The sequence below is a fragment of the Bos indicus genome, chromosome 16 (assembly GCF_029378745.1).
Source record: "Bos indicus isolate NIAB-ARS_2022 breed Sahiwal x Tharparkar chromosome 16, NIAB-ARS_B.indTharparkar_mat_pri_1.0, whole genome shotgun sequence".
Taxonomy (NCBI): Eukaryota; Metazoa; Chordata; class Mammalia; order Artiodactyla; family Bovidae; genus Bos; species Bos indicus.
In genome coordinates, this window is record NC_091775.1 from 47,359,270 (window position 1) to 47,372,932 (window position 13,663).

At 41.6% G+C, this 13,663-nt stretch overlaps 1 protein-coding gene across 4 annotated transcripts in view; it reads right to left on the reverse strand.

Moving 5' to 3' along the window:
- CAMTA1 (calmodulin binding transcription activator 1) overlaps positions 1-13,663 on the reverse strand; it is a 992,433-nt gene that overhangs the window by 905,561 nt on the left and 73,209 nt on the right. For 2 of the 4 annotated variants that reach the window (XR_011560832.1, XM_070768276.1), the window contains one exon: positions 2,549-2,813. The exons of the other annotated variants lie outside the window; for them this stretch is intronic. Coding sequence is in view for 1 of the 2 variants with exons in the window: in XM_070768276.1 (XP_070624377.1) it covers positions 2,805-2,813 (9 nt within the window). In the remaining variant the exon portion in view is untranslated. Of the gene's footprint in view, positions 1-2,548; positions 2,814-13,663 lie in introns of those variants that run through there. 4 annotated transcript variants of the gene reach the window in all.

Sequence of the window (13,663 nt, forward strand, 5' to 3'; positions counted from 1 at the left end):
AGGCTCTTAATTATCTAAACTTGTCTTGTTAACTGGTTAAGAACCCAGATTTAACTTGAAGCATCTGAACTAGCACTGGTTATTCCCATAAACCAGTGGTCCCCAACCTTTTTGCCACCGGGGACCAGTTTTGTGCAAGGCAAATTTTCCATGAGGATCTTCCCAACCCAGGGATCGAACTCATGTCTACTGCATTACAAGCGGATTCTTTACTGCTAGGCCACCAGGGAAGCCCCATCAACTCTATTTTAAAGAGGAGGAAACTGAGGCACAGAAAGGTTAGATGATGGTCTCCGCCACGCCACCTGCGAAGGGCCAAGGCGGGAGGCAGGATTCCACGCAAGGCGGCCGAGCTCCCGACCGATCACCAGAGCTCTCACTACCATGTCTTCGCAGCATAAAGACTGCGGCTGCCAAGAGCACAGCCCTCGCATGAGGTTCGATTTCAAAGACACCTTTATTCTGGGCTCCCAGGGTGTCCATCATGCATTTTCATTTATCCTGCCAACAACCCTAAAAAGCTAGTAGGAGACATACAGTCCCCATGTTTCACACAGGATAAAACTGAAGTCGAATCAATGAAATGTTCTACAAACCCCTGTACATTAAGTGGAACAAATGATTTCACTGATTTCAACCACAACATGAAAGCCTTTTGAAGTCTTTCTATTTGAGTTTTTGAGTCTTGTGCGTCGCTACCTCACAAGAGACCCCTGGCACATCCAGAGACCCTGCCGGTCCAAAGCAGGTCTTCTGACTCTTAGCCTAGGGTTTTCTCACCGACTCATGCTCACAAAAACGACATCCAGGTGACTTACAACTCACTAGAATTCCTAAATACTAACCAAGTAAGCGCTGCTCACTGACAATAGGTAACAAATGTGACCGTATGTATACCAGCTCTCTCTGACTATATTGCAAAATAAAAATTATCACAATAAAGACATTTCTCCTGGGTGCCTATTAACTGCCTCCTCAGCTCCTACTGGACTTAAAGTGTCTGACTGTCTCCAGAGGACCTGGCAGCCTTCGGAGAGATGTCAAGAGGCCCTGATTCTGTCAACAGGGAGCTGGGACTCTCTGGGCTCCAGCAGCCAGCTCCCCCTAGGGAGTCGGGCAGGCATAGGACTGCTTTAGCAAGGAGAGTGGATCAGCCCACCGCTCACAGCCCCTCCAGCCCTGCCATGTCTGTTCAGTAAACTCTGAGCCACACGTTATCCTTCTTCTCATGCTAGAGAGGAACAAATAAAAGGATGCAGCCTGGAAAACATTCCCACACAACTCTGAAAGCATTATTATTTAAAAAAAAATCACCTTAAAATGCAAGGTTGGATAAGTAAGCTGTTCCCACTCCTGGAACATTCATGCCCTTTCTGGCTCTGTAACCATGGGATGTTTTACCTACTCATACTTCACAGATCTGACATTCTGCAATTCTGTGAAAAGACACCCGACAAGCCAAGGGCAGTTTCCCAGGTACGTTCAGTATAACAGACAAAGACGAGCAAGGAGGCCTGAAAAAGTGTTCGTGAGCATTCCGATCTCCAATGAGCAGCTCACTACAACTAATTTTAATTTGTGGTTCTAATGAATGACATAAACTTTTATAGGTATCAACAAAGCTCAGAGAGGACTTAAATCCATTTCAGTGCTCATTTAGCAGCTTCAGCTGTGTGCAATTAAAGCATCAGCATTAAATGTTGGAGAATAAAATAATGAGACACTTAGAAAATAATCTGTGCTTCAGCAGGCCATGCTACGAGATGTCACATGATTTCTTTTCTTTTTTTTAAGGAACATGATTTCTCAGGAATATCTTGCCAGTTGAAAGAATTAACTTAAGTTTGACTTTTATTTTTAAATTTCAGGGTTTTTCTTTTGCTTTTGAATAAGAGTTTTCTGAAAAGTGGAATACAGTTGCAAATGCATTGTCTGAAAAGCAGTCACGAAATAGCATGCGGCATAAAGCAGTCAGTCTGGTGTATGGACCATCAGAGCCAACTAACCAGGTTTCAGCAAAGGACACATCTGATCACATTAGAAATGTCATTCACTCTTAACTTACATCTCAAATAAAGGATAAAATACTGAAGAAGGGGGAAACGTGAATTTTGGGAGTGAGACAACTTTCTTATCTTCCAGCCCATACGTGGAATTCAAGGGCTAAACTTTTTCTTCTACCAACACTTGAGAATATAAAATGTCATGTGAGGTGGTAGAACGTGGCAGCGGAGACCAGTTAAGTTCAAGTTGCCACCATTTCTGAAAGAAGGAGAGTGAATCTGCAAAGGAAGGGGTGTGTGGTGACCGTGGTGATGGTGGGGAGGTGTGTGTGGTGACCATGAGGAAGGGAGGGGGGCGGGGGCACAGGGGTAGGGATGGGAGTGGTGTGGGGAGGAGATGTGGGTGTCTGAGGTGTGTGCAAGTTACATGGGAACACCAAGTTCATCTGGCTACTGCAAAACATGAATAGAAGAGGAAATATACTGTGTGGGGAAATGCACTCATTAAACTTAAAATTTTAAAAGGATGAAAACACAGATTACACTTTATTTTTAAAACTGAAATGAATTTTAATACAGAAAACGAAGACAGCATTTTGCAAGTTTATCGCTCAAAGGGGTATCTCTATTTGAGGAAATCAGCGTGTTACACTCTGAGAGATGAAATGTTACAGCTTGTACACCAAAATCAAAAAATGAAATTAAATTAAAAAATGAAATGGTTACCAAGGTAATGCAGGTCAGGGGATCAAAGGTGAAGGGTCACACATTATTAAAAAGAAATCCAAAAGGACGGCTGCATCATGATCTCTGCAAAACAAAGGAGCTCCAGTAAGTAAAACTCGCACCTCCCAGAATCAAACTCAAGTTCTTGAAAAGAAGATGCCCCCTGTAACTGAACACAGTCACTGCTGAGTCCATGTCGAGCCATTTTTAATTAGGTACAAAACCAAATTTTAATTACCATTTTTAAATAAAAATTTAACCATTCAATCATATTAAACCGCAAATATCCCCCATTACAAGTGACTGAAGTACTGACATTTCCACTGGACCCCAAGCCCCGTTTTCGGGAAATGACACTGTTTGTTAAGTTGCCAACATATCAGAAATCTAATTTGGTCACAGCATGGTGAGTTTTTTTTTTTCCCTCTCCTCAAGGAATGAATTCCAAAATTGAGTTTTTGCAAATTTGTTTCATTTGAAGTAGCTGCATAAAATTTCCATTATTGGAACATTTAGTATAACAATGTTCTAGAAGACAGCAATAAAGTGATACATGATAAAATAAACTGTGTAACTATATCTATTAAGATCTGTTCTCACATTCAACTCTCACTGCACAGGGGGGAAAAGACATTTTCAGCAAAATAACTTGCTATCTCTACTGGATTTACACAGAACTAATAGAAGCTTGACATAAGGAATATCTTAACAATGGAAAAAAGTGTATGACAGTTGAGGCCTCAATTTTCTGTTATTATTTACTCATTTCCCTCATTAACAAACAAAAAAGGACATTAACAAACCTTAAAAGGACAGAAAGAGCCAAGGTTTTGTTTTGCATCATGTAGCCACCACAGAAATCATGACAAACACACTTAACTTTGCCACAATAGCAAGCATAACAATTAGGAGTTACAGTAAATAATTTCCATATTCCTTTCACTAGTAAATAAAATGACTACTATTTTATTTACTAATGATCTTCAGTCTTCTCTCTGCAACTAAACTTGAGCAGGCTACATTTCCTGATTTAAGGATCCAATCAAATTTCTTCGTTTCTTGCTGTACAGTGAGTTGTAACAGGCAATAGAAATAATGCCTCTCTATCTAAGAGGGGAAAAGGGAGCATCACTAGCAAGAACTTTAAGTACCATTCCCTCTTCCAGCCTCCAAGGTTAGCTTCAATCTTACAATATCTAACATTTGAGTTTACCTTGATAAAATCAAATTTCCCGAATACTTTCCTATTAAAATAAAGACAACTGCCCTACAGGATTTTATTAAGAGGAACAGGATATTCTTTCTGGTGGCTTAGAGCTATCAATAAATAAACTCTATAAGGATTTTTGTTCCCCCTGATTAGGTTTTGTTAAGAAATAACTGGCAGAGCTTCATGCACTAAATACAAGTGTGTTAGTGCCTCAAGGCCACATTTCTAAAAACACGACTTTTATTTTAAAGTTTCAGAGCTACTGAAAAGTAAACTAGCCTTTCATTTATCTGGGATGCTCCTCTCCAGTAAAGTCTGTCATATATGAATTTGTTGCTGGGAGGCATGCAAGCAATTTTGAACACTACAGAAGGAATCAATACCCCATCAAAACAATGCAGATGCTGTTTTAGTAGCACTGTTATTCAGACCACTTTAAGCATGTTTATAAGAAAAGGCAAGAAGTCAGCAAGTTTACCATTAGCCAAGTTTTGTTTTATCAAAATATTTCCCATTAAAAATGAGAAAAGGTACATTCAGATCCAATATATGTACCCCTTCATTACCAAAACACAAGCATTTATTTTAAAACTTCTTGACAACAAGAGGAGACAGCACTTATAGATGCTTTTCAAAAGTCTTCTAAATCATTTCTAAAATTCACAGACTCAGGAAAAACGTGTTAGCCCAAACTTTCTACCAGTTTAACCCCCACTGCAAGCTGCAGACACCAGTCTAGGCCAACGTGGTTTGATTCTCCAAGTGGTAAGGAATTGCTCTCTGAGGTCCTGTAAGCACTACAACCAATCACGTTTCCACAAATAAATCCACGTTTCCACAAATAAATCCACGAAACTGAATATAACCTAAGTAAAAGCACAAACAAGAACCCTCTCCACCCAAGCACTTACAAGTTCTGACAATTTGAATAAATTTGTGCCAGTAATGACATTTTAGGTGACTTAAAGAAAATCCATGAAGGATTTTAGCCGATGTTTTTCACATGTGTTTGCTATTTGAGAAAGGGAGGGCTATCAGGAAGGAGTTTACCACGCCTCTAATATTCAAGGACCCTAGCACCTAATTAGGGCTTCCCTGGTGACTCAGGCAGTAAAGAATCTGCCTGCAATGCAGGAGACCAGGGTTCGATCCCTAGGTCAAGAGGATCCCCTAGAATGTAATTTAATAAGTAAAAAGAGGGCAAGACTACTGGGAGAAATAACAATAATCTCAGATATGCAGATAACACCACCACCCTAATGGCAGAAGCAAAGAGGAACTAAAGATCCTCTTGATGAAGGTGAAAAGGAGAGTAAAAAAGCTGGCTTAAAACTCAACATTTAAAAAACAAAGACCATGGATGGCATCCAGTCCCACCAATTCATGGTACATAGATGGGAAAACAATGGAAACAATGACAGACTTTATTTTCTTGGGCTCCAAAACCACTGTGGATGGTGACTGCAGCCATGAAATTCAAAGACCCTTGCTCCGTGGAAGAAAAGCTATGACCAACCTAGACAGTATATTAAAAAGCAGAAACATTACTTTGCCGACAAAGCTCCATCCAGTCAAAGCCATGATTTTTCCAGTAGTCATGTACGGTTGTGAGAGTTGGACCATAAAGAAGGTTAAGCACCAAAGAATTGATGTTTCCAAACTGGTGCTGGAGAAGACTCTTGAGAGTCCCTTGGACTGCAAGGAGATCAAACCAATCAATTCTCAAGGAAATCAACCTTAAATAGTCATTGGAAGGACTGATACTGAAGCTGAAGCTCCAATAATCTGGCCACAAGATGCCAAGAGCCGACTCACTGGAAAAGACCCTGATGCTGGGAAAGACTGAGGATAAGAGGAGAAGGGGGCGACGGAGGATGAGAAGGTTGGATGACATCACCGACTCAAAGGACTCGAGTTTGAGCAAATTCCTGAAGCCTGGCGTGCTGCAGTCCATGGGGTGGCAAAAAGTCAGACATGACCGAGAGACTGAACAGAGACCACTGGGGCCAGAACATCTGGGAAGCACAGATTCCGCTGCGACAACCAGGAGCTGCCCCGGAAGCTGCTATCTGGGACACACTTCCTTTTTCCCAGAGACACAATCTGATGCCTGCCTACTTAACCGGAGGTCTGTTGACGCAACAGTTCTGCTCCAGATTCTAGAGGCCATGGGACGTGAGTAGCTTTTTATTTTTTCCCAAAAGACTGGCTTAAGCTGAAATTTGAGAAACAAAACACTCTCCTAGCCCCCTTCCTGGGCCCCAAAGAGAGTCCTTCAAGGACTACAAATGGACTGGATTCGTAGATACCAATAAAAGCGAAAATTGAGGGGTGGGGGAAGGGCGGTCTTTGACCCCAAATAAATCCATCAGTGGTAGAACTAGCACTTTCACAGCAAGGGGCAGAGAAAGAGAGTCCTCTTCCAAATGACGAGCAGTAAATAAACAGGCAATGTTCAAAAGTCCTATACTACCCAAATTTTAGAAGCACAACTAGCACACACCCTACCCTCAATCTGAAATTGGAAAGAAAACTGTATGCCCACACAGGTGACTTACATTATTACAATAAGAAACACACAAGGTTTCACTGTCACAAGACCAACAAGTCATTGGAGTCCTAGCAAAGAAGACTTTTCCAAAGAAATTCTCACCCATATTAAGTTCTCACTGTCTGGACAACTTTTTAAAGAACACATTTTCCAACATGCTCAATCTGTACTCTGAGTTTTGGGCGGTTGTTTTTTGTTGTTGCTGTTTCAGTGTTTTGGGGGTTTTGTCTGTTTATTTGCCAAGGACCAGCCAGCATTTATAAACACAAAGAACTGGCTCATTCCTCAACTAAAGAGACACAGAACAAAGGACGTCGTTTCCAATAAGGTTAAATCATGACAGAAACGCTGCCATTTTCACCTCAGGCATATACTTTCAAAATACACACAAGAACCAGAAAGAAATAAAAAATAAAGAGCCAAGAAAATTCAGAGAGTCAGAGAAGCTAGGAGACAGTTGAAGAAACCCATTAAAACAGAGTTCTATATATTTTACTAATTCTTTACAAAATGGCTATTAACGCAACAATATAATGCTTTCTGCAACAGAAACTAATCTCAGCAAGTGTACTCTGAGAGCAAAATGAGAATGTCCAGCCAAAAGTTTATTACAGTGATGGGACATTTAAAAAAAAAAACTTGAATCTATAAATATAAATAAATAAATCACCAAAATGTCACTCAATAAAACAGACAATTCACTAGAATAAAATGCACTTGAGCTAAGTATATCCTTCAGTTAAGTGGGGATTATACTTCTATTACCCTTTCATCTTAGAATTTGTTAGTTTTTTTCCAGCATATTAGAAATACTGGTTGTTTGAAAAACCAAGACAAGAAAAGCACTTGGTCTCCACGAATGTGGTTCCTCCAAGTGCACCCTGTGGGGGGGCACTGCCAGCAGGAAGTGTTCCCTCCCCCACCCCCTTCCCACTACGGCCACCCTCTCTGCCGTTTTTTTTTTCAACCTTTCTGAAAATATATTTCTCTGCCAAGCTTCTCAGTCTGTTCTAAAATATACGCCTGTTTCTTAAAACTTTCTATAAGTGATACAGCAACCTACACCTGCAATCATCGTATTATTTCCGCTACAATCCTCGAAAAGAAAACAAAAGCGAAAACTTTAAATACCTGTCTACCTGGAACTTTATCCTCAACAATATAATTTTCTCCCTAACAGCTTCAAAGATTTCATGAAAGGAGAAAGCGAGGAGGAGGAAGGGGCTCACGTGCCATGAGCACGAGCAACTTTTAAGAGTGATCAGACCGCTCCTTCTGGTGGAGGGGGGATGGCCATGGGGTGTGCGCGAGCAGAGCACACGTCTCAAAGGTAGGTGCAACTCAGTATATGCCAATTACATCTCAAAAAAACTATTTAAGAACTGGGGCAGAGACTGAAAAACTCTAAAATCACCAGGCACTGAGGAGTACTCAAACGCTGTGGAGAAGGCCTCAGGAGTCGGGGAAATCGGCCTGAGGTTGAGCACTGCTGCACACTCACCGAACAAAGCAAGACCTCAAAGGATCAAACCGTTTACAAGCAGCTTAGCTGCATCCCAGAGCAAAGTTCAAGGAGAATTCAAGGGTCCTGCTTCCTTAAATTGAGTCTGTCAGTGTCCACCTTCTAATCAAGATATTTAGTCCATATGCAGTTAGTATAATATAATTTAGTCCATATACGGTTAATATAATAAATGTGGTTGGGTTTTAGTTAACCATCCTGTAATTTGTTTTCTACTTATTTCCTGTGTTCTTTGTTCTTCCTTTCTGCCTTCTTCTGGATGAATCAAGTATTTTTAGTTTAAAAAAAAAAAAAACTTTTTAAGAATGGGGGGTGGGCAAAAGGCAGGGCTGTGCCCTCTTCCTGTGCACTTTAACCCACAAAGCCCAGCTGCAGCCATCATGCAGGGAGAGCCAAGAGTCATGGGGAGCCAGCAGGAACCACTGAACTAACTAATTCTGGAACCACCTGGTTCTGCTTCTCTTGGGTGAAATAATGAGTAACCTCCTTGTTTAAAATAAATACTATATATTTAAAACATGTCCTATTGATTACCAGCTTTCATATTAGCCACAAATCTGAAATTACCATAGTTTCTAAATGGAAAATCAGGGCACAATATGACAGTTTCTCCAAAAGACTTGAAAAACCAGCTTTAGATATACTCCTAGCTTTACAAATTATATGCAAATTTGCCAAATACTCTTAAATTTCCCCCTCAGATTTCATATTTATATGATGCTAACTCTACTACAGTCAAGACCCAGTCCTCTCAGGTTACTATCCCCACTAGAGAAAAAAAACGATATATGCCAAATTCCCTCAAATAAAAATTTATAAAAAATAAAAGGGAAACATTCACCTACTTTGACTTTACGTCTGTATGACCTGTATAAGGTTACTAACCTGCACACCAGCGCTTATTTTAATTGCTCTACTGGCTTCCTACATGACACTCGGGACCAGGAGTACACGACAGTCAGGAGTCAGGACTCCAACATTGCCCACTTCCTCTTGTCACTGATTCTCAAGTTTCAGACAAATAAGAAGCCCCTATTTAAACCAAGTCATTTGCAAAGAATAGTTCCCAAGTCTCTCCCTTAAGAGATTACAATTTAGTACATCAAAAGAGGAGCTAAACAATCTGCATTTTTAGTAAAACCCCCAGATGAAGCTGACTAGAACAGTCCACAGTCCTCACTTTAAGAAAAATTGCCTAGGTGGGTTCAACCCCATCCTCCAGTCTCCACATACACCCGCCTCCTGCAGGCACCAAGCACCGATGTCAGACCTGCCAAAGGATATAGAAACAAATTCCAGCTGATAACAGCTTAAGGTGGCCCTTAAGTTTTTAAATGCCAATAGATGCTTTAAAAGTCTCTAAAACCCCAAGAATAAAGCTATACTGAAAGACAGGGTAGCTATACAAGATACAGAGAATCCTTTTCCAATTAGAACCAATTCTAGGTTTCCGTAATAGCTCTACTGCTTACTACTCTATGACCTTGGATAAACTAATTTTTAACAAAGTCACACTTTCTTCACTTAAAACATGAAGATAATGACATCCCTACCTTATAGGGCTGCTGTGAATATTAAAGAAAATAAGTAATACAAACTGAGCAGCATGGTGCTTAGGTCTTAAAAAGCAATAATGCCAGCTCTGTGGTTACTATGATGATGGTGCTGATTATCTTCCATTCTTTCTCTGATCTGATTCTTTACAAGGTTTACAAGAGGGCTACTGCTCTCTCCATTTATTCAGATGAGCAAAGGTTAACATTCAAGACGTAAATCTTAAAAATGGCAGAGCTGGAACTGAAATTACTTCTGTCCAGCCTGTCCTGCTCCACGGCTCTGGTCCTGACAGGAAGGTGCTCCACGTGGGGCTCTGCACACTAAGGTTCCCAGTCATGTTTGGGGAGTGAGACAATGAAAGGACAGGAAGGTCGTGCGGGGCAGCAGAGGGGACTGCACCCTTCTAGATTCATTACATACCGACCACAGCATCTTACACAGGGCACTCAGGACACTTCACTCAAGGGAATCACAGAAATAAACGCAAGGACTTATTTGGATACAATAGAAGGAGGAGCAATTATTTTCCATTCTGCAATTCTACTCACTAATTAAAAGACAAATTCATTCAACAAATATATACGGAGAGCCTAACTATAGGGAAGGCTCAGTCACTCCGTCCCGGGATGTGCAATGAAGAGCAGAGAAGAGGTTCCAGCTTTGTCTATCTTGATGCTGAGGCAAGGATTCAGAAATGGAACAAGTCATTTCAAGCACCATGAGCAGAATTAAGAAGTGCAGAATGCTATGGAAATGCACAGCAAGGGTACCTCATGAATTCTGCTGTGGAGGGCGAGGGGGAAAGAGGCAATTTTCCTGGGGGAAATAATGTTTAGCTGAGATCAGAAGGATGACAAGGTGGAGGTGGACCATATCCTAAGAAGAAGAAAAAATGATATGTCACAGGCAATATGGGAGGAAGGACCTGAGAGTAGACAAGGAATTCAGGGGAAGAAACCAATGGTTGGAAGAGAGAAGGGGAGAGGGGCCAGGTGGGAGGCTGGGCGGGTGACGCACAAGATTTCACAGGCCTACGCACGAGGCTGAGAAACTAGATCTTAAGGACAATGGAAAAGTATTCCAACAACTGAGAAATGGGGTACCATAATCCAACTGGCATTTTTAAAAAACCACTCCGACATCTGGGTGGGAGCAGGCAAGACTTCAGGCAGGGACAGGGGTCCAGGAGCTCTCTAGAAACCGTTTGGGCACAAGTAATTGTCAACTGGCCTGGAGAGGTGGCTTTAAGGAGTGATTTAGACAGAATGGAAATTTATGTGGAAATAGAACTGGTAGGCTTAGATTCAATACGTAAAAGATGAAGGAGGTGTCAAAAATGACCTCTGAGAGGAAAAAAAGTAGCAACTCTAGATTGGAGATACCTGATAAGCACTGCCTCAGCCAGGTGGTGAAGGTTAAGAGTATCACAGTGAGAAGTCTTGTTGATAGCAGGCACCCCTGATCTGATGAGATGAGAAGGGCTCTGCATCTCCCTAGTCTTCCTTCCCAAAACGCGTAATCCCAGCCTAATCACAGACCAAACAGCAGACCAACCCAAACTGAAGGACATTGTACAAATGCCTGATCCGTCAAGGTCAACAGAAACAACCAAAGTCTGCGCAATTGTCACAGTCCAGAGGGGCCTGAGGGGAAAGGACAACTAAATGTCATGTGGCCTCCTGGATGGGGTCCTGGAACAGAAAAGGACACTAGGGGAAAACTAAGGAAAGCTGAAGAACGTGTGGAGTTTACAGTCCTCTAGCAGTACTGGTTACTGGTCAGGGTGAACGTACCACTTTCACGTTATTAGGATCAGTGGGAGTGGGGGACACATGAACTGTCTGATATTTTTGCAACTTTTCTAGAAAGCTAAAACTACTTTTAATGCAAACGTTTATCTTAAAACTGGCCCCCAGGTCTGCCTTGGACACGTGGGAGGTGTCCTTTTTTGAGACAGGAAAGACAGAGAGGAACACCATGAGCTCATTTCAGACACACTACACAGGATCAGCCTGTCAGACTCTGCCATAGAGTGGGTGGGCAGCTCTGGTGGGGCCCTCGGCAGAGGGAGTTGAGCTCAAAACAAATTCAAGATGCTAGCACACCCGTGGAGGTGAATGTGGAGGCAGCAGGAGAGGAAGAAGGCTCACTGAGAGAGAGAGAGACCTTGGAACAGAGAGAAGAAAAAGCATTACCCTTGGAGAGACCTAGAAAGTAAACAGGACAGAATGCGGGCACCAAAGTTCAGTTCTGGCAAAACATTTTTTTAAATATTTATTATCTGATCTTATTTTTGGCTGTGCTGGGTCTTCACTGCCGGGCACAGGGCTTCTCTAGCTGCAGCAAGCCGGGACTACTCTTTGTTGCAGCTCACGGGCTCGAGGCGGGTGGGCGTCAATAGTTGCGGTGCATGGGCTTAGCTGCCCTGTGGCATGTGGATGCTTCCCGGACCAGGGATCGAACCTGTGGCCCCTGCACTGGCAGGAGGATTCTTAACCACTGGACCATCAGGGAAGTCCCCTAGCAAAACTCTGGTTTTCTAAAGTCCAGTAAGACAACAGAAACAAAAAGCAGCAGGTGAGTCTGAACTTGCTGAAAAAACTACCACAAAAATAAAAACAGGTACAGACTTATTGCATATAAGGCAGGCTCAAGGATTATTAATACAACACAAGAGAATATAGCCAATGTTTTGTAATAACTGTAAATGGGAAAAAAATACATACAGTTTTTTGTAGCACAAGTTAAAAAAAAAAATCAGGAGCCCTCTCAGCAGGCTGAGGGAGCAGCAGGGTCACTGAGAGTGAAAATGAGTATCTTAGAGGTGAGGACTTCAGTTGATTCCTGAGAAATATCCACATTTACCAGTCACGCACGAAGAAGGTCGAGTCAAGCCCTGAGAAAAGCCTACCTTCAGACGTCAGGCAGAAGACAGTGGAACATCCAACACTAGGAGAAAATCCAAGGCCACACGTCATCCCGGAGGCCAAGGGGAAGGCACAGTCAACTTCTGTGAATACGTCTGAGAAACCAAATAAAATACTGAAAAATGCCCCTCATCTTTACCAATTCTGAGGTCACAAGTGATCTCTCTCTGAAAGAGGTTTCAGCAGAATAATGGGAATTAAATTCAGATTGGAGTATCTGAATAAAAGTGAAAAAAAGAAAAACCAACTCTCACAAGAAGTCTGGCTCTCAGACTTGTACACCCTTATTCAAGGCAACATTACTCACAACACCCAAAGGTGGAGGCAACCCAGGTGTCTATCGATGAATAAATGGATACACAGTGTTGTATGTACATAATGAAATATTATTCATCCTTTAAAAAAGAAGGAAATGACGTGTGGCTGAACCATGAGGATATTATGCTAAGAGAAATAAGTCAGTCACAGAAAGACAAATGTTATAGACTCCCCTGATCTGAGATAATTAGCGTTGTCAAATTCAGAGATAGGAAACAGAAAGATGCTTGCTGGGGCTGGAGGGAGATGGCAACAGGGAGGGAGTTACACAACTGTGTGAATTTACTTAATGCCGGAGAACTGTATACTTTAAAATGACTAAGATGGGAAATTTTATGTTATGTACATCCTACTACAATCAAAATTTTTTAAAAAGAAGTCTGGCTCTCAAAATGTTAAATTTGTATCAAGCCATAATGATTTACAATGAAAAATATTTAGAGCTGGACACTTTAACCTAGATCAGCACTTTCTAGACATGTCCCTGAAGACGCATGTCTCACACACACACATCACAGATGTTGGTCCCCTCATGCTCTGCAAGGGGGCCTGGACCCCACAGACCCCAGGTCAGTGGTCTCTGATCCCAAGAGTACTCATCTATTAACCCTGTATGCCTTATAAATACTTTTATATTTGACGTGTTCTAAGATGTGAGAAGAGCCGGGAAGTGATGGCTACAGAAATGAGGGTTAGAGATCATTTCAATTCTATTTTCAGTGGCAAAAAACTTTGCTTTACAAGGGGGAAATCCCTGTAAGAGACTTCCATAAATTTCCATTAATAAGTGAGTGAGTAAACAATTTATGGTAACATTCAGGAAAAAAAGTTGCTTTAAATTGGTTTTCT